Source organism: Strix aluco, chromosome 1, assembly GCF_031877795.1.
Source record: "Strix aluco isolate bStrAlu1 chromosome 1, bStrAlu1.hap1, whole genome shotgun sequence".
In the NCBI taxonomy this organism is placed as follows: Eukaryota; Metazoa; Chordata; class Aves; order Strigiformes; family Strigidae; genus Strix; species Strix aluco.
In genome coordinates this window covers 135,346,329-135,366,040 of record NC_133931.1, presented here as the reverse complement: position 1 = coordinate 135,366,040, position 19,712 = coordinate 135,346,329, and the positions used below count along the sequence as shown (strand labels likewise).

At 35.5% G+C, this 19,712-nt stretch overlaps 1 protein-coding gene across 4 annotated transcripts in view; it reads left to right on the top strand.

The window, feature by feature from the left end:
• DGKB (diacylglycerol kinase beta) overlaps positions 1-19,712 on the top strand; it is a 356,999-nt gene that overhangs the window by 125,592 nt on the left and 211,695 nt on the right. For all 4 annotated transcript variants that reach the window (XM_074836682.1, XM_074836664.1, XM_074836674.1 and 1 more), the window contains 3 exons: positions 2,076-2,192; positions 6,711-6,784; positions 13,893-13,967. In XM_074836682.1, the coding sequence (XP_074692783.1) occupies positions 2,076-2,192; positions 6,711-6,784; positions 13,893-13,967 (266 nt within the window). The remainder of the gene's footprint in view (positions 1-2,075; positions 2,193-6,710; positions 6,785-13,892; positions 13,968-19,712) is intronic.

Here is a 19,712-nt window from a genome sequence, read left to right as displayed (position 1 = left end):
TTTTGAGCAGTGTTTTTTTAACCTCTCTAAATGCACATACTCAGTGTGCTGGATCTGTTCCAGCACTGTCACACTTTGAACTGTCATAAATATGTTGTTTAGCTTAACATTTCTCTAGACTTTTTAAAATTTGCGCTCCATGGCTGATTTTTGTTAGAAATCAGGCTTTTTTACTAGTTGTGTGTCTACATTACTGACAGCTGATTTGATTTTTTGAAGATGTTGCAATATCCAACACCCAGATTTGGCTGTAATATAAAATCCTGTTTAACATGGTATGCTTACTTATAAAATGTGGTGACTTTTAAGGGTAGTTATTTGCAAAGTTGTTTGAAACCCCAAAGCTGCTTCTTACATATGTAATGAAGTGTGAAGCTTCCTTCATACTGAACTTTCTTGCTCACTATTTGTACATTAATGTTTTGTGTTAGTTCACAAATGTAATTCTGTTTGGATGCTTCATCCTAGTGCTAGTTTCTAAAAAAAATCAAATACATAAGTGCAGAGTTGGTGATTTCTTAGGCAGTGATACGGACAGTGTGTTTTGAAGGTTAGGGCTGAGATGAATAGCACTAGTTGCTTTTACTGTTTTCGGTTAAAAGCAATGATATTGTAGTCTAAGACTCTTGGACATCCTCTTGAACTGATTATGTTACTCAAAGCATCCAAGAGCTCAGTTAACTAATCTCGTAGGAATCTCACTGTATACGGGAAATAGTGTTCTTTTTCTGTGACATAGGTTTGTCAGTGCTTTCATAGGAAATGCGATCAGATTTTCACAGTTCCCCAAAGCACTTAGCCCCCCGAAGCAGCCTGGGATGACTTGGACCTCTGTTTGCATCAGGACTAGATTGAGGCTGTGTCAGTCTCCAAATTTAAGGAAAGTAAAGATGGTATAAAAACAGTGATGGTCCACATCTGTGTTAGAAGGCACTGTATTAGGCTGGGAGTTATTCCTTTCCTGCCTGAGAATCTGTGTCAATGTTTCTTACCAGTTTAAACTGCTCCAGAAAGAGTGGCATGGATTAATTGCTAGTGCAATCCCTAAGGCTTTATCAGAGGTAGCTCAGAGATGGGTTTGGCCTGGTATGGAACGTAAATGGTAACATTTAATGAACTGCTTACTGAGTGCATTTGCAGGGGGTGCAACAGCGTCCTTCATGCTCCTTTCTAGTGCAGCAGCTTTGTGCCAGCCCATTCCCCTGACTAGTTTAAAGCCTCCTTGCATTTGTGAAGTGAGGAAAGTGACTGGGGTGCAGTTGGGATTGGGGACACTGATTCTATTTTATAAACATCTGCTGTCTTAATTTATGGTGCGTTTTTGGACAACCTAAAAGGACATGCTGGGTGCAGTTTATAAATAGGATAAATGAGATACAAAGAGCAAGGACATTTATTTTTTTTCTTCATTCAGAGTTCTCTGAAATGACCTGACAACAGTTGAAAATGTGATTACAGCAACATACTTCTGAGCTTTCCTCTTTCAGATATCCATCTGATTGTGCTGTGTATCAGCATCAAAAGTTGCCAACGGCTTAGAATCTGATGTAGACTCTGGTTTCTTTCTGATATAAAATACATATTTTATAAAAAGCCACTCAGTCAATTGATTATGGTACATTTAGAACAGGTATATTTTTGCCAAAGTGGTAAAGTACTCTTAAAGCAATCTTTGCTAGCAGTCAGGATGAAATTTTGATAAATTACTGATCTCTTATCAATTTGCTTACTAAACAATCAAGTATATGGTATGATTGGCTTTCAAGTTTCAGAATGCCATCCTGGCAATGTCAGATTATCTTTTCACATCATTGCATTAATTTGTGTTGTGACTGCACACTTTTCATCTATCTATTGCGTAGTCATTATGGAATGTCCAGGCACATAGATAGATGTCATCTGAAGTGGCCAGACATTGTGTAATAACTTGACCGAGATCTCATTTTCATTAATGCAAAATCTGACATTACTATCTAGTCAAAAACCAACTTTTTGGAGGCACAGTCTCAGTTACAATTGTATGACATTATATAATGTGTTAAAATGTTCCATTTTCTTCTTTTCTTTTTTTCAAGGAAAGACAGGCAACAGTGAAAAAAGAAAAGAGTTGCCCCCAGCAAATGAACAAACTGGGAGAACGGAACAAAATGCAAAGAGCAAATTCCGTCACTGTAGATGGACAAGGTCTTCAGGTGTGATTATTGTTATTTTAATTTAAAGGAGATACTTGTAGGTATGAAGACAATGATAGAGTGAGTAATCGTTAAAGTGAAATAGTTTCTACACATTCACTCTTATAATATTTCACTTTTACATATTTAAAAATACAATAGGTAAATTCTTCTATCTGTACAGGAATCCTGCAGTGCAAATCTGCTTCTCATGTGATTGGTAGGATTTCCTAAAACATTAAGGGGGAGGAAAAACTAGCTCTTAAACACCTGTATTGTGGGGTGAAGCTGAACTTGATTGTTTTAGTATCTGTCACGCAGCATTGTGTGAATTTACATTATAAATCTGAGTCTATGTCTTGATAACTGTTAACTATTCTCATTTGGATCTGTTAATTAATAGATGGATGGAGTAAACTTCAAGGACGTTATTTGTCCAGGTATTTCCAAGTAGTGTATTTGCAATATCAAAATTAAGAGTGGAGAGAAACAAGGTGGTTTCAGTAATAGAGATAACTAGAATAAAAATGGAAGTTTTTTTCTACTTGAAAGAAAAACCTGTGTGTGTGATGAACTAGTGTTATTTAAGGGAGCTTACTTAGAGGCATGCCAAAGTTCTGCCTGAATTGCTTGACTTCTTTCCCTTGAGATATTTTAAAGTAAAATCAATATTTACATACATGATGCAGCTTCTTTATTTCCTGAGGAATTAAATGATCATCATGTTAGCAATGTGATAATCACTTGGTATACATAGTTGACTGTTCTCTGTATCTTTTGATATGTTGCAATTGAGATTCAGTAAAATGTAAAAAATTCCATTACCATAGATCAAATGCGTGCACCTTATACTTACTTCAAGTTATACCTTATTGTGTCAGCATAGAAAGACTTATTTTATTGTTTCATCTTTCAGGTTAGGGAAACATTCTTGTTGAGAATCCAAAGAAAAGGAAAAAAAACCCCAAACCCTAAAACCTGTGCAGTCACATAGCTGTTCCATTGACAGTCTAGTAGGATGTTGCAGCGATCATTATCCATGGCTTTTAGGGATCTCTTTCTGTACTTACCATCCTCACAGGCTGCATTGCTATCCAGATCATCTGTGACAGAGCATGAAGCAAAAAGGGTAGAGTATTCATTGACAGAAAGCTCAAATTCCGTCAAATCATTCACAGCGTGGCTAATAAACTGGTGCTAAAGGAAGCATACAGTTTTCTAACTTTTGGGTGATATCCATGCAATTCAGTGAGCCCAGCTGCTCTAGATAGAGGAGCATCTTTGGCATCTCCTTTTGGTAGCAGCGCCATGTATCATTATGAATTTTGGTTTTACTCCAAGCATTAGATCGCTTATGCTCATAGTATATTTTCAAGTATTTTTCAAGACTCTAGTTCCCACTTACACAATACAGGGCCTGGGATATAGTGCCTAGTCTGTTCAAACTAGCAAACTCCTAGCACCACTGACTCTTGCATACACGAACTTAAATTACTAAAATTTATGCTGTCAGGTAATTAGGGCATAAGCTTTTCTATAACTTTGTTAGTATGATCCAAAATTTATGTTCTGTCTTCTCTCTCCATGATGAACCAAAGCCTCGGATTCATCATTGCTTTTATTTATTATCACTTGAGAAGGAGAGAAAGGAGGAGTGAGGACTAAGATGGTACAATAATTATTGAATGGATTTGCGGTGTTTTCTGAATTGCTTGGTATTGTTCTGTAATGCTACGTCTATAATGTAGTGCACAATACAATACTGGTAATCGTAGTGATAACATTAGAAATAATTCTGCAGTGATGACCCTAATTTGCTGATTATACTGTGGTCTTTGTTTTTCTCTATTGGGTAAAATTGGTTTTGAGTAACAGGAATCCATCTTAGCACCAACTATTACATTTTTGATCAATATCAATAATGATAACTTGGTCATTGTCAAGGCTGTGAATCTCGACGGACACCATAGTGAAAGGCTGGGATCAGTGAGACTGTTAGGGGTTTTTTTTCACTCACAGATTGTGTAATTTTGGAACTATTTCCAGGAAGATGTAAGATTCCATAAATATAACTGGTAGTTAAAGTTAATGTTTTGCCTAAAGATGGTCTAGAGCAAAAAATTTCTGTAGCTGACCAAAGTATACTACTCTAATTCTCCTGTATCTGGCCAAAGCATGCTACTCTGATTCTAATACTCTGATTTTGCTGGCATAGTCTCATTTTAACTTGACCTTTTAAACAGGAAAAGGATTTTTGTGACTTTTTGGGAACCTCTTTTATTCAGAAAACTTGATCATTATGTTATTTGCATTTGTTTATGATCTAAGTACCAAAGGTGACATATCAAAGATACCCAGCAAATCTTCATACTACTCCTGTTAGACCTGTTTTTGGTATGGAAGAAGCTACATATATAATTGGTCCACCATTTTTTCTTTTTTTTTTAACTTTAAGTCACTTGTCCAATAACTTTGTGGAGATTGCCTTTAAATGATGCTAGATTAAGGCTTGAAAATCTTAACAAATTTAGTCTAAATCTTTAGTTGCATTGTTTATTATATGGAAAGAGCTATGTTATCTAGAGAAGTAATTTGGAAAAGCTGTAAGGAATTAGTTAAAAGAGACCTTATTTTGGAATTGAGTGGAAAACAAACTAGTTACTAGATTTTTGTGATGGTCCTAAACTTTCTACTTCTAATTGTATGGTTAAGTATTGAAATAAAAGATTTAAAATAGAAATAAGTTCATCATTTAGCTTTTGTTGAGAAAAGTATCAAGACCAAACCTTCTTTCCATCAGACTGCAGTGAGCAGATAAGTTAGTGGCAGTGGAGATCTGCACGACTTAAAGACAATTAATCATAGTTAAGCACATTCATCTTACTTCTTTCTAGCTAACCAGCGTAATGATCAGGATTATTATTTCTAATTAGAGGAAGTAATAGATCATGTATAACCTTAGGATGAGTCTCATTAATTAACCTGCGTCCTAAGGGATTTCAGTAGGTAGTCCATCTCTGTCACAATGAGCACCGTTGGTTTACACTTAGTTCACAGGAACAAACATCATGGGAATTGGCTAAATAACTAAAATTGATTAAAACAGTAGATAAAAATTAAATATATGACAAACTTCACTATATCCTGTAATTTGATATATGTTTCAACATACAGCACTTTGCTGTAACAACATACTGTGCCAGAATGTGATACTGGTTGGTTTTATGCTAGGTTTAATTCCACTAAGTTTGCTGGAGTTTTTTATTATTTGTTGTATATATTGGAATAAATTTGGATCCATTGTTTTTGAAGTTATGGATGGAGGTGACACACTAGTGCCTAACACTTCCTACTAGAAGTGATTTTAGATGCCTCTTGGATTATATGGCTATGCCTATAGGATGCCTGTAAGACACCTTAGCTATCATGTTTCTTGGGTTCTGCCTTAAATTACATTTTATGAGATCTTCAGCTGAAAAGATTTTGTTGTTTCAGGAATTAGGAACAAGGATTTGGAGCAAGAGCTTTCAATGTATCATTTTGAAACAGAGACAGTCTAAGATTTGTCTCTGAAGTTTTCAGTGCATGACTTTGGAGATGTTGACTTTGAACTTTTAATATGTTTTTAAACATTCTAGTATTGATATATGTGTAAAAGTGATAATTTTAAATATGAATAGTCTAGCTTTATGGTTTAAAAACAAATATTAGAGAGAGATCATCTGATGTAATTTTTTTTAATGTTCTTCAAGTCTATGGACCAAAGACAGTTAACATGCACATCTTTTGGTATCTAGAAATGCAAACTAACACTATTACTTAGAAGGAAGGTGTTAGTTTGTAAAACTAAACATTAATGTGAACATTTAAAAGTTTCCATGCACAAATGAATTAAAAACCATGGTAGAAGTCATTGTTTCCTTCAGCATATCTTTCTCTCCATTCTTTTCCTCAGGCTTGCCCTTCCACATGTTTTCTCCTCTACTTTTTTAAGTTTTCCAGCTTTTTAAGGTGTTTAAAGGAACTCATTATTGTTACATTTTTAAAAGTATGTGATTTTACATCATACTAAATATTGCAGGTTTCTATAATTTAAAAAAAAAATTCCATCAAGTTTAAGATTTCATATAGTTATATTTGATCTTTATAGTGTAGTGTCATTTCTTACTACAAAATACTATTTCTTCATAGCTTTTTCCATAGGAAATTACTGTCAGAATCCATCATGCATTTCTTGCATTTAAAGTTTTCTTCTCTATTGATGGATGTAACCTATATATATATCAATATTTCAATGGAATTATAAGTTAAAATGGAATCGCAGCTGTAAGACAGACAGTTAGCATTAGAAAAAAAGTCACTTGCAATTTGTGGCAAATTAATGAAGTGAGGATTATTGCAAATTATGGAATTGCTTCCAGCTGGATTACATAGCATAACATAGAGTTTGCATTAAGCTTTTTGTTTTCTGTCTACTATAGGAAAAAATGAATGCAACACACAGCATTAATGAGTGGCTGTGTTATTCCCTTCTTTTAGATCACTCCAGTTCCAGGCACTCATCCACTTTTAGTTTTTGTCAATCCTAAAAGTGGTGGGAAACAAGGAGAAAGGTAAGGTTTATTTTCTCTCTTTTTTTTTCCCCCCCCACTCTTTCTTTATTCAGATCTCTGTGTTATGATTAAAAATGAACGTTAAAAGTTTGTATATGAAAAAGAATCCAACATTTTATACTGTTATGTCTCACATTTAAACAACCCATTGCCCTGTTTAGAAGAGGTACACACAAGCATGAGTTTTAAATTCTGCAGTTAAAAACTAGAATGAGTTCTGTACAACAGTTTAGTTTTGCATCAGAAAAAGTAGCTGTATTAGTGTGTGATTTTCTGTGATTTGCATGAAAATGTGAGTTGTTATATCTTGCATTGCAACTTTGAAGTTACAAGAGTTTTCTTTTAATCTCTCTAATAATTTTGCAGACAGGCCAATAATTTCAGTATTCCATTTTCTAATGTACAACTTGCCTTTCAGAGATTTAGTGAGTAGATTCTCCAGCCTCTCCATAAGACTTCCTACAGAGAAACCTTTTGATTTCTGTAGATAGGAAGTATTCTAACAATCCAGTTAAAGTATTAAAGTCCAATCACACAAACTTTAAAAACATGCTTAGTTTTATATATGTCAGTAATTACATTGATTTAAATTCAAAGTGCCTGAAGTTATGTTTAAATGTTGCTGTATAAGAGGCATGATAAAACAGAGGTGAGGAGCATTCTTCTCCTACTCTGTCCCTCAGACTCAGGCAGAAATGCTGAATTAGTTACCCCCTGAGCAGTTTTTTCAGTGTATTTCAGAATCAGAAGTGCTAATAATATGGACATTTTTGACCATTACATAAATCCGCAAATTTTTATATCCTAGCTTACCATGTCAGTGCTGTAATTTATCCTTCAAGTCTTATAAAAGGTTACAGTCTTTTGGCCAAGATCAGGCTCAAGATGATACCCATGGATACTGGGTGATGTGGGTACCCAAAAGCCCAAGAGGAGGGATCCAGTGTGATTCTAAAGCTTGGAACCAAGCAAGTAAACTGCAAGTGGGTCAGATTTCCCTGCCTCTTCCCCATTGCCTCTCTTAGATTATTTCTTTCAAAAGTGTCCCTTAAAGTAAACTGACAAAAGGGACAAAATCCTGCAGAATAGATGTTAGGGGAATTCTCAGAGCTGAAGAACACTTAACCAAAGCTGTATTCGAAGATCTCTCAGAGAACAGGTTATCATTTAGGAGCTGATTATGTAATCCCTGGGCTGGTATACCTACATATCAGCAAGCCAGCAAGGCTAGTTGTGTCAAAGGCATTTAATGATCTAAAAGATTCATTCTAAACAGTTTCAAGAACATGCCTTTGCAATCACAACAAAACAGTATGAGCCATCCTGAGCATTCATGTTTCAGATACAGTAGCGGTTTGAGGTAGCCCTGGTCTACTTCTGCAGTCAGGGGCACTGTGGAAGGTAACGTGCTAGCACTCAGCTTGACTTTTTTATAGTACTGATATGAAGTGAGTAGATCAGGGATCCAGTCTGGAATGATGTAGGTGAGAGGTAGGTTAGAGCACTGCGTTTACATAGTTAGTTACAAGCTAGAAACAATTTAATGAAATGTTAATGAAAGTTTCACAGCTTTCAGTTCCCAGCTTATAACTGGTCTCAAGTGTTACTATCTGAATGGGTTTAATGCACAAGGGATATCATTTAATGTCAGATATTCCCCAGGGTAAAAGCAAGTTTAAAACCTGATCCTCTTCCCAAGCTCCTATTCCCATTCACGTGTTGCAGTCTGACACTTCTCAGTTTGTTATGCAACTGTTACTGAGGCTAAGCAGATCACAGGAATGATTTGAATTTAAAAAATGAATGCCTTATACACGCTTCATTCACTAACACCATTACCTAGAAGTGTCATTACACAATGAAGTGTACAGCATGAGGGTAGCCACCAGCAGCTGAGTATAGTGAAGTATGAGAACCTCTTAAATTGGCTTTGATACCATACAAAATAAAATGTTAAATTGCATACTAATGTGTCACGGTTGCACTCAATATTTCTGTGTTAGGAGGAACACATCAAAAGGTCAGATGCATAGTTATGTAAACATAAGTCATTCACCAGCAGGAAACAATACCTCATGGTTAGATCTAAAACTAGGTTCTAAAAGGTTTAAAAAAGTCCATATACGGACTGTTTGATGAGAAGGGGTTTGCCCTCTGCCTTTTAGGCGTTCATGATTTGTATCAATATCAGTAGCATAACAAAATTATAAAATAAGGATGTTAAGAGTGCATATTAGCTTGAAGATTTAATTGAAGGGATTAAAATATTTTCAGGGAACAATAATATTTAACTTTTTACTTTTCCTGGTTTTTATCTGGCTGCTTTACAGTCAGTAACAGAAAGAGAAGAATCCCCTATTTCCTCCCCCCCTCCAATTTTGTGGCAGTTATATGTTGTGAAAAGCAAAAATCACAGGACATTTGAAGACATAAATAGCTTTTCAAAATTCACAGTTATGGTGATTCAGGTCAGGCTTTTTGTTTATAGTGATTTTGTAATCTGATCAAGTATTGAGAGGCTAGGAGTAGAGGATAGGCTGTAACAAAAGTAAGATTTCCACAGCAGTGAGGGGAAAAAAACCCCACACCCCACAAACTACTAATTTTTGTAGATGAGAATTTCATTATCTTGACTCATTTAGATTAAGGTGATCTTTCACTGAAAGCTATTCTTCAGTCTTTACTTAGGATTTTCTGTATTTGAGAGATCATGATGAATGAAGTTATGATTTCTAATTGACTTTCATTGAACACAGAAAGGTTATTGCAGATACTGTCAAGACTCCAGTGTTCCCACAGTTCCCTGTATGAGATTTTATGCCTTGCCATATGGTAACCCAGCCCATTTCATTGCCCTTAGACTTGGAGAGAGTGTATGCATCCATCTGACAACCAGTTGAATAAATGCACTCCCCCAATAATACTTTGTCATTTCATTTTATATTTTGCAATTTTTTTCAAATCTCTCAAATGCAAAGGAAAAGAACTGAGGATCACTTTAAGTTAAAATAATTAGGTGCTTTAGTTTTGGTTCTTGAATGTTGGAACAGAGGGGTGGAGGGAAACAAATGGATATGTAGAAAAAGTACATTCAGAACACAAAAATACTTTCTCTACATATCTAATTACCTTATCGTTATGTTTTAAAACTTCGGTTCTGTTGGAAAGCCACAGTTTTGCAAAATGTATAGTGGTAAATATCATGTTCTTCTTCAATAGGTTTCTCTTTTAAAAAACAATGCTATGGCTTTCAGATATAATTGCGAAAGAAAGAGCTATGAAAATAACCCAGTTATACTTTCTTCTTAATGGAGAGATTAATACTTATTGCCCATCACCTGAAACACAAATGCATTTGCAGTTATTTGGACTTAAACGATTTAGTCCAATGGATAATACATACATATGCAATAAAATAGAACAAAAATGTTTATTAAGAAGAAAGTAGCAAATTAGACTTAAAGTTGATGAGTTTAAGCCTTTCACACACCAAAAATAGATTTTAATTAACCATGAGATTGGATGGGAGTTCAGCAGACCCAGTCAACTGTCTTCCTCGAGCTGTATTACATTATAACATGTTTTCAGTGATTGTGCATAAAATGGACAGATGTGGTTAATTTCATTAGAAAAAAAATTGCAGTACGTCCCTGTCATCCTAGGGCTAACAGTCCTGTATGGTCTGCGTTTAAGATCTGACTAATCAAGACAACAGTTTTCAATAATCTGTGAATAGAATGTATATATTTAGTACATCACTGACAAAATAGCTTCTCTCAACAGAAGAATATACAACAAGCCTGTATTGCTTATAAAGACTGTTGTTAAAGGTAATGCTTCTCACATAAGAGTCCTTCTAAATCATGCTGTTGTTTTGCCATACTCATTACTTTGTTTTCCACTTCCCCGTTTTCCAATTTATTTGCCTGACCAGCAGGTGAGTTTAAACAATTGTTTCCTTGACAAATGTGCGGTTGGATGCACTGGAGATCAGCTTCCGTACACTGACGTTTCCTGCTGACTCCACGTTCAGTGCCTGTGCAGTACAGGTTGATGATATCTTTGACCTTTGTTGTTTTCAAATAACTTTGGTTCCTAGCGGCTCTTCCCTCCCACCCTCTGATTAATGTGGCTTTCTAAGCTTTCATTTAGCATTGAGACAAAATGTAGAAGCAGTTTCAAATGATCTTTTTCAAATGTTGTATGTCTAGGAGGTCACTACCATTCTTTTAATTTTGGGGAGGAGTCCTTGGCTTTTTTCTTCTCTGCCATTAGGGTTAAATTAAGCCTATACTGACCACATCTTGAATAGTCACCCCCTAGATGACTGAAGATGCATCCCCCAGCTGGCACAAGGCACTGCTAATGCCAGCTTTTTCCCAGTGTAGTCAACTTTACTGCCAGTTTTGAATTGCCAGCGTGTTTCTGTCTACATTTCTTTTCTCTCTCTAAAGAAATGATCTTATGACTTCAGAAGATAGCTCGGTCTAACTCAGCCCAAGTTGCATTCAAGAGTATTTTATTCAGCAGCAGAGCTCTTTAGAGATGATCCCAATCCTCTTGGCCACTCCTGCTGTAATTTCTGCCTCTTCAGTTATGTTAGTGTAGCTATTTTGAGGTTCACATGAGATCATGGACATGATTTGAGTGACATGAAAAAATGACAATGGAGAAACTTTTCCGAGGATTTGTATTTTAAATTGATCTCTTTAGTTTTCCAGATTACAGAATAACCCCACAAATGGTTACAGAAGCACAACTGTTGATAAACTGTGTTGTGGGGAAGAACCAGCTGGAGGTAGTGGTGACAAGTGGTAATTTCATGAACTGGCTTTGTTCATGAAATTGCACTCCATCACAAAAAGCTGTCTTTTGGGGCATTACCCACTACACTGCCTCTTGGCTTTGTCAGCAACAAATCTCCCGTCACAAGGAAACCATGTCCAGTTCCTTCCTTACATGCAAAAGCAAGACGTTCAGAGACATGTCAGTATCAGTAGTCTGTTTGGTACTGTGGGTATAAAACTGGAAGGCTGAATTACTGTCCATTTCCTCATCTTGCATGTGTCAGTTAGGTCTAGTTACAGTTTAGTGTGAAGGCAAATGTTTATAGACAGTTTCTTCCTCTCTTTTTGAGAATGTATGGATGGAAATGAACCATCAATTTATGAATTTTACGCAGACTAGCATACATAAATATGTTAAAATAACTTAAAGCATGATGTGTCATTTGCAGTGAGTCATTATAGAGCAATTATCTGGTATTGATATTGGACTAGTACCTATGAATGGTATGCACTGAATTGAGTATGTTTCAATGTAATCTTTTCATAATTGCAGGTGGGCTTCTGGGTTTTGGCTAGAGATACCTAGCTCCTTCTTTATTAAGAAGGCTTTTATAGCATTTCACTGGTACCTGACAACAGTATTGTGAGTGTAGGTAATGGCTAGTATGTTTTGTAGCACCAAACTTTTAGGCAGGTAACTTAAGCCTTTGGGACTGTAACAATACTGTTGATGAACTTCTTATGGTCAGCTACACAAATTAAATTAGCATCACCTTTGACCAGATTAAATCCTATACATCAATGAGAAGCAACTTACACATAGTAATCAGAAAATTAAAAATAGGATCCTTTTACATTGGTGAGATGCTGCAAATGAAATGGAAATATACTGTATTGTAAATCCACTGTCAAATGTCTGATTTAGTCATCATCACATCTGTTGACAATGATGTGTGCATGCTTGCAAAGTGAAACCAGCCATTTCACATTGACTTTTTCTCTCAGGAATGGCATCAGGAATAGATTGTGTCAGTGTGTTTGAATACAGTGCTTTATGAAGAAGCTGATATCACTAAATAATTGAGAAGTTAAGAAAATGTTCCAATTTGGCAATTTTAGAGATAATTATGAATTTGTTTGTATTCAGTATTCTTACACCCTTGTCTTTCACCTAGCCTAATAAATTATGCATTGCTATTAAGAAAATAAAATATTTTTTAAAATTCCTCAATGTGCACATAGATTGTGTCTACACAGTTTTGTTTTACTGAATTTGAAAACACAGACATTTTAACTCAAAATTCAGCTCTTACTATGCTTCTATTTTATCTAAGGCAGTAAAAAGAAAGGAAGAGATATTTCAGTGGAAAAATAAATGCTTTCTTTAAAACATTAAACTATTAGTTAGCTTGAGGACATAAACATTGAAATTAAAGAAACAGCGGTGTTTAATTTAAACCATTGCCATAGATTCCAGGTATATACTTATTCATTCTGAGCTCCAACCCTTTCATGTGCTTACTTGTTTCTATGTAAGAAACAAAGCAGTGACCACACTGGAGTCAATGTAGGAAATTGCATTTCTAATATTTTTAATGAAGGAAAAAAATGTTTGTCATACTTTTAGGACCAGTAACCTTAAATTTGAAAAGTTAGGAGTTTTTTAAATATTCTGCCATTTAAAGAAATATTTACATGGGGGGTAGGACAGTGCTTTCATGCTGTATCAATAAATTGATATTCAGCTAATTTTAAAATATGTGTAATTTAATTAAAACAATGGTTTTGAATCTTTTTCATTTTCTTCCCATTGAAATATAATCCAAAGGAGGTATAGTTGACAATAAATTTGCGTTCTCAGAATGTTGTTCAGCCTACGGGGACATTTTTGGTGGGTGGCAAAGCCAATTTGCTTTTGCAATTAATTCTACTTGTAATTTTGTGTTAGCAATAAATTTCAGGAATAAATCTCTCCTTTACCATGGAGTTATTTTAATAGGAACCAATGTGCTTTTCCACATGCTTTTTTGACTTGCCTTTTCTTCTGTCAGTGTACCTTCTTACCCTATTTTTTTTTTCTGTCTATATACAGCATTTGAATTGTAGATAGCTTGTAGCACTTCTGTCTCAATTTTATGCCCACACTATATGCATGAATTATAATTGCTGTGTACAAATAATTTGATTTTTTTGTATGAATGAGATCCTGCAATTCAAATAATTATAGTGTTAACTTGTTTAATTCTTTCATTTAATAGGTTTTAAAAAAAAAATCCAAACATGTAAGTAAATATTTTCTCCTGTCTCTTTTACCTCTTCAGAATTTATAGAAAATTTCAGTACCTTTTAAATCCTCGTCAAGTTTATAGTCTTTCTGGAAATGGACCAATGCCAGGGTAAGTCTACAGTTAATATTATTACCAGGAACTCATTTAATAAAATGCTACATAATCAAATGAACAAACTGAGGCACATATAGCATGTTTTGAATGTATCAACACTACAGACCTCCAAATGGCTGGAGAAATTTGCAGGTATTATTTGTTTACATGTACAAATAAAACTATGTGTCATATGTTTTACTGATAACCATGCAGTACTCTGTAAGAACTGTGGGATAAATTTCACTCTATTTGCAACTTTTACTGCTATATCAGCAAGCTGGGTTCATGTTACTTTTATATGACAAATATCAAGCATCCTCAAAGACTGGCCTGCAGGACATACATTTCTTTTACATAAACACATATGTGCACATACATATGTGTCTGTGTTATATATAGCATACATATATATATTCTTAGTCATGTCAGATATAGACTGTTGTTTCAAATTACAGTGGCTGCACGCTCCTTATCAATTCCATAATCTTGGGAATGTAGTGGGCAGAAAATGACTAACAGGCTACGTTATGCGGGCCAGTGGCTTTTAACGGGGACTGAAGTGTTATCTGAATCAGGTAGTGTTGCAGTCACTCACCTAACATGCTTCTTCCATGATTCATGTGAAGACAGGAGAATTGCAGTATATCAAATATCAACTTTTGCCAACTGAAATTGTCTCCTTTTTAAGTAGTGGACACCTTGGTAGAAGAAAAAAGAGACAAGCACTGAACATCTGGTCTGTGTATCATTTTGTATGTATTGGATGTTACTTATGTCACTGGTACATGAAATTTTATATCAGTGAGAAGAGTTGCAGAAGGCTATTATGAGATACATGTTCACTGACATGAAGTTTACACTGTTTGAATACTTTTTTTTATCTTGGGAGTTTTTATTTGTTTGGACGTTTTTTCTTTTTTTAAGTTGGATGAGAGTAGATGAAGGTAGAAATGTACATAGTTTGTGCCTTACAGTTATATTTCAGTTGTCACAGATATACTACTGGAAAGAGTATGCTCTGACAGTTTCTGCCAGTATTTCTGGTTTTAAGGCCAAATACACAGGAAGCTATTCTTTCTTAAAACCATTCTACATCAGCTGTCCATTCATTTACTGTGTTAGACTTGGGATGTGTATAGCACCGATGAAAGTGAAAATTGGGTTGGGCCCAATCCTTTTTGAAGTTAAGATTCTCAGGATATCTTGCACTACATTGTGGCTACCGTGCAACCTGCAGAATGGTGCAAAACCTGCTCAAAAAATGGAAATGAAGACATGCGTGATTTCTTTCATGGCTGTAGTTTTGTCCTGTACCAGCAAGTGCTATTTTACTACTCAAATGATATTTGTTGTTTGTATTTTGTTATCCTAGTCCTGACACATATGGAAAATTCAAGTAATCTTAGTCCAAAGAGTACGCAGAGTAGAAAAATTACAGAAAATTATTTCAGGAATTTATAAGAAATTTTAAATGAGACAAAACTAGTAACCAATGTTGTTTTTCATACGGTATAATAGGAATGCGATACTAGAGATTGAGATGATGACTTTTAAAACAACTGAAATATTTTTGTTCATATTCATCTTATTTCATTGAACCTTTAAAAAAAAAAAAAAAAAATCAAACCCCACTTACTGACTGCATTTGTGTCCATTACTGACTTCTGGTTTTCATGTATCTTGTGATGTAAATTACCATGTATTTTAAGGCAGAAGCACAAGAGGGCAGTGTTAAGTTCAAACTGAAACCTTGCACTGAAGCGATTTAAACTTTAGTCTTTTGAACCAGGACAGTGTTTTTTAGAAAATATTTCAATTTCTCTTCCTATTAGGAATCGAAATAGTTTTACTTCAGAGTCACTTTGAAGAAATTTCTAATTAATTTTCAAACAGACACTGCATTTTATTAAGCTTGTTTTGGTATATTTTTTATTCATTCAACAGAAATAAATAATCCTAAATTTCCAGTCTATCTCCTGCCATCACTTCTTGCCCCTAGCAATGCTATGTAGGCTGCATATAATTTGTTCCTTAAGCGAGCAGTTGTATAAACTGTATTTCACTTACCAGTCCTTGTTTCCCTTTCTGTGAGGGCTGGATTACCTAATAAAAATCTGCCCATCCATCCATCCGTCCACTCACTCATCCATCTCTATAATGCCAGTTATACTGGATTGTCAATCAAAATGTAACATTTATTTAATATTGCCATATGTGTCATTTAGATTAAAATGGAACAGAGTGGGGGATTGTACAACGCAGAGAAAAACAAAAGTGTATTCTTCATGTCAATTATTGTTATTTAGTGGAAAGGGATAAACATAATGTATATTTATTTTAAAGCATTTATGATTATTGTAATACATTTTAGTTGAGTCTATTTTTAGATTTTTTACTTCTGAATACTAATTTCAGACATGTTTACTTAACCTATAGAATGTTTATAGTATTAGGGTAGAATCTGCATGTTTTTGGTAGAGCCAAGCTGTCTTCTTTAACCCACAGGTTAATGTTTTGATTTATGATGATATTTTTCTCATGGGCTGCTGTCATCAACCAAGAAGATAACATTCACAAGTTTTCTAACTTGAGTTCCAAACCCAAGTTCTGTGGCTAACATGAATTAATATTTCAAGTTCATTTCTGTCAAAAATCTAAGTATCTCCTGTTTAGATAACAGGGAGAAAGACAAGAGAACTAGGAGACCAATAAAATCCTAAATCTAGGGGGACTGTGAAACCACTGTATTTTTTTAAAAAAGTCAACAACTCAATCACTAGGTCTTTTGTTCTTCCTCTTGAGTGGGATAACCATATTCTTTCATGGAAATGTGTTGAAATAAAGGACTCCTTAGCAGACCTGAGCTGGAACAAGGATAAAATAATTTTTATTCAGAGGAAGAAGGATCACTAGTGGAGTCCCATATTTGAATTTCTTTGAAATCTATAAATAATACATATATCGTTTTCCTCTCCTTAAAAAAAAACCCCAAAACACAAACAAACACCCCCCCCCCCCCCCCCCAAAAAAAAACCAAACAAACCACCCTTCGTAGTATCACTTATTTTGCATGTTTTTATAAATATGCTGATGTGTAGCAGGTCAACAGAAAAATATTTTGAACAAGTTGACAACAAATTTTAGTATTGCTATCTGAATGTGCAGTTGCTTAAGTGGATGTGTCACCTACTTTCATAATAGATGGGATGGTGCTTGGAGAACTGCAGGGACAGCGACAAAGATGTTCTTTGTAGCTTCTTAGTATGCCTAAGCTAAGGTTTTCAGAGCTGTTTATGTCAAGGCTCTCTCTCTATATATATTTATATATATAATTATATAAAAATATGGACATGATGCAAATGTTGCACAGTAGCCGACTCTCTGACATTGATTCCTTTCCAACAATGGAAACTGTGACCCGCTGCAAGGCCTGAAAATCAAGGCGCTCTCAGCCAAAGGGCAGCAGTACACTTTAAACACTGGTATAATAATTAATGGTTAGACATTCTTTATTTGGGAGCAGAGAGATATGGGTGAGCTGGAGAAACCCTGTAAGCTCGGCAGCTGAACACAGGCATAAAAGGTACTCCACAGTTGTAGACTGCCACGGTTAACAAAGTGACGTGAAAATTGCCAGGCTGATACATTGTGTAATTTGTGCCTAGCACCTGTGTTTTAGCCTTGAAAAGAGTTTCCCTGTTTGGTTGTTATATCTCTATAGGAGTCTTCTACTTCTAACAACAACTGTTATTGTGGATTTAATGATCCTGAAGAATCTGAAATTCAGTTCTTGTTCACCTCACAGAGAGGTAAATAATAGCTGGATGAATAGCAGTCGAGCCACAGACCCACATGACTCTGTAGAGAGGTCACTGTTTCACAAAGGCTTTGTCCCTCTGAAAAGGCTCCTGTTCCCTTAAGTCTATTATTTAAAGTGTCTAATTTATGTTATTTTTATACTGTATAATAGAAATTATATCCACAAAAGTTGTATTTCTTTGTAAGTCCCTTAAGCATTTAATTTGGAGAACATGTATTTTTTTAAAGTCTACCTGCAAGTTTGCTTCAACAGGCCTTTTTAAATCTTAAATTCTGTCCACTTAAAAGATGCCCAAGACAGCCACACTGAATCCCTAAGACTTACTCTGTAATTTAGTTGGGAATCTACAGCACCTAGGCCTTTATAACTTCACAAAGCAATAGGCCTATTTTGAAAATTACACTGTTTTCCCTGATTATTGGAATTGATTGCTAGAGCGTTTCTTTGCTGTTGGACATTTGGAATATCCAGAGTATTCTGGGAAGATATATACACCAAGAATATTTTTAGAAGATAATAACTGCATAGTTATTTTCTCCTGAACAAAACCTTGAACCTGATCCATATTTCTTTGGAAGAATTACATTTTTGCCAAAGAATGACAAAGCATGGTGGGTTGGTTGTACTCTAATGATTAAAATTACTGTTGTGCACCATAAATCAGTAATACTTAGAACTTAGTAAGTCTCCACATGTGAAACCTAAACCTTGAGTTTAGAGATATATTTTAAGCAGCTGTTTAACAGTATTTTTACTCATATGACATCTGTGGTGTTTGCTGCACACATAGCACAATGTTTAAATATTGTAAATATCACCAATTTCCACTCCTATCTCAGTCTAGACTTCCAAAGTCGTGAGCCAGATTAATTCATCTCTCTCTTAACCATTGTAAATGTTCAGCAGTGTTTGCCACACACAGCGTTTGTCTGAAATCTATTTTAAAAGCTTGTGCCACATCCTTTAGCCTGCTTATTTGCTCTTTTTGCATTCTTGAACTGGTTCTCTTTTCTCGATCACCCCAAAATAAGCTTTTGACTATTACAGTCAAGTTACTTCTGAATGTATGACATCTCCACCCACTACCCAGATGTCCTGGTTTAGCTAGGATAGGGTTAAGTTTCCCCAGCAGTGGGGGGAAGCTCTAGCCAGGTTATTCAATACCATGCTGATGTTACCTCCGGGCGCCCAAGCGCGGGAGATCCGGGGAACGCGTGTGTTGTGCGATCTCTCTTTCACTGCTGTATCGGTATATATCTTGCTCTGTTCATTGTTATTACTGTTATTGTTATTGTTGTTGTTTGCTGTGTTGCTGTTGCACTGTTGTATTAAACCTCTCGTAATCTCAGCCCGGGGCTTTGTATTTCACTCCCTTTGTGGGGGAGGGGCAGCAGCCGCGTGGTCTCAGACCCCGTCAGGGACTGAACCACCACACCAGCACACCTTGATTTACTTTTCCAACAAATGCTTCTGTATTTCTTCTTCTGACTGGCTCTCTCCCAGATCTACAAGGCAGCTATCCACCTTGTGGGTATTATGCAGATAAAGCAAATTTCATTCTTGCAGGGATCATAGGTTTGACACTATCATTATTGTTCAATATCTGTATCAGAATGATTTGGTCCATTGACTGACTATAATGCTATACTGTAGAAATAAGTTGGTATACATCTTAAGGAATAGTTAAGGAAAACCTAAGTTTTGGTTGGACAGGGCTTTGAGCAACCTGATATAATGGAAAATGTCCCTCCCCATGTTAGGGAGGTTGGACTAGATGATCTTTAAAGGTACCTTCCAACCCAGAGCTTTCTATAATTCTATGCTATTAATGGTATTTTTGAGTGTGAAGTATATCATGTGGACCAATATTTTCAGTGTTGGTACCTGACACTAAAATGTCCCCTATATTCGTGGAGTCCCTCAATACACCATATGAT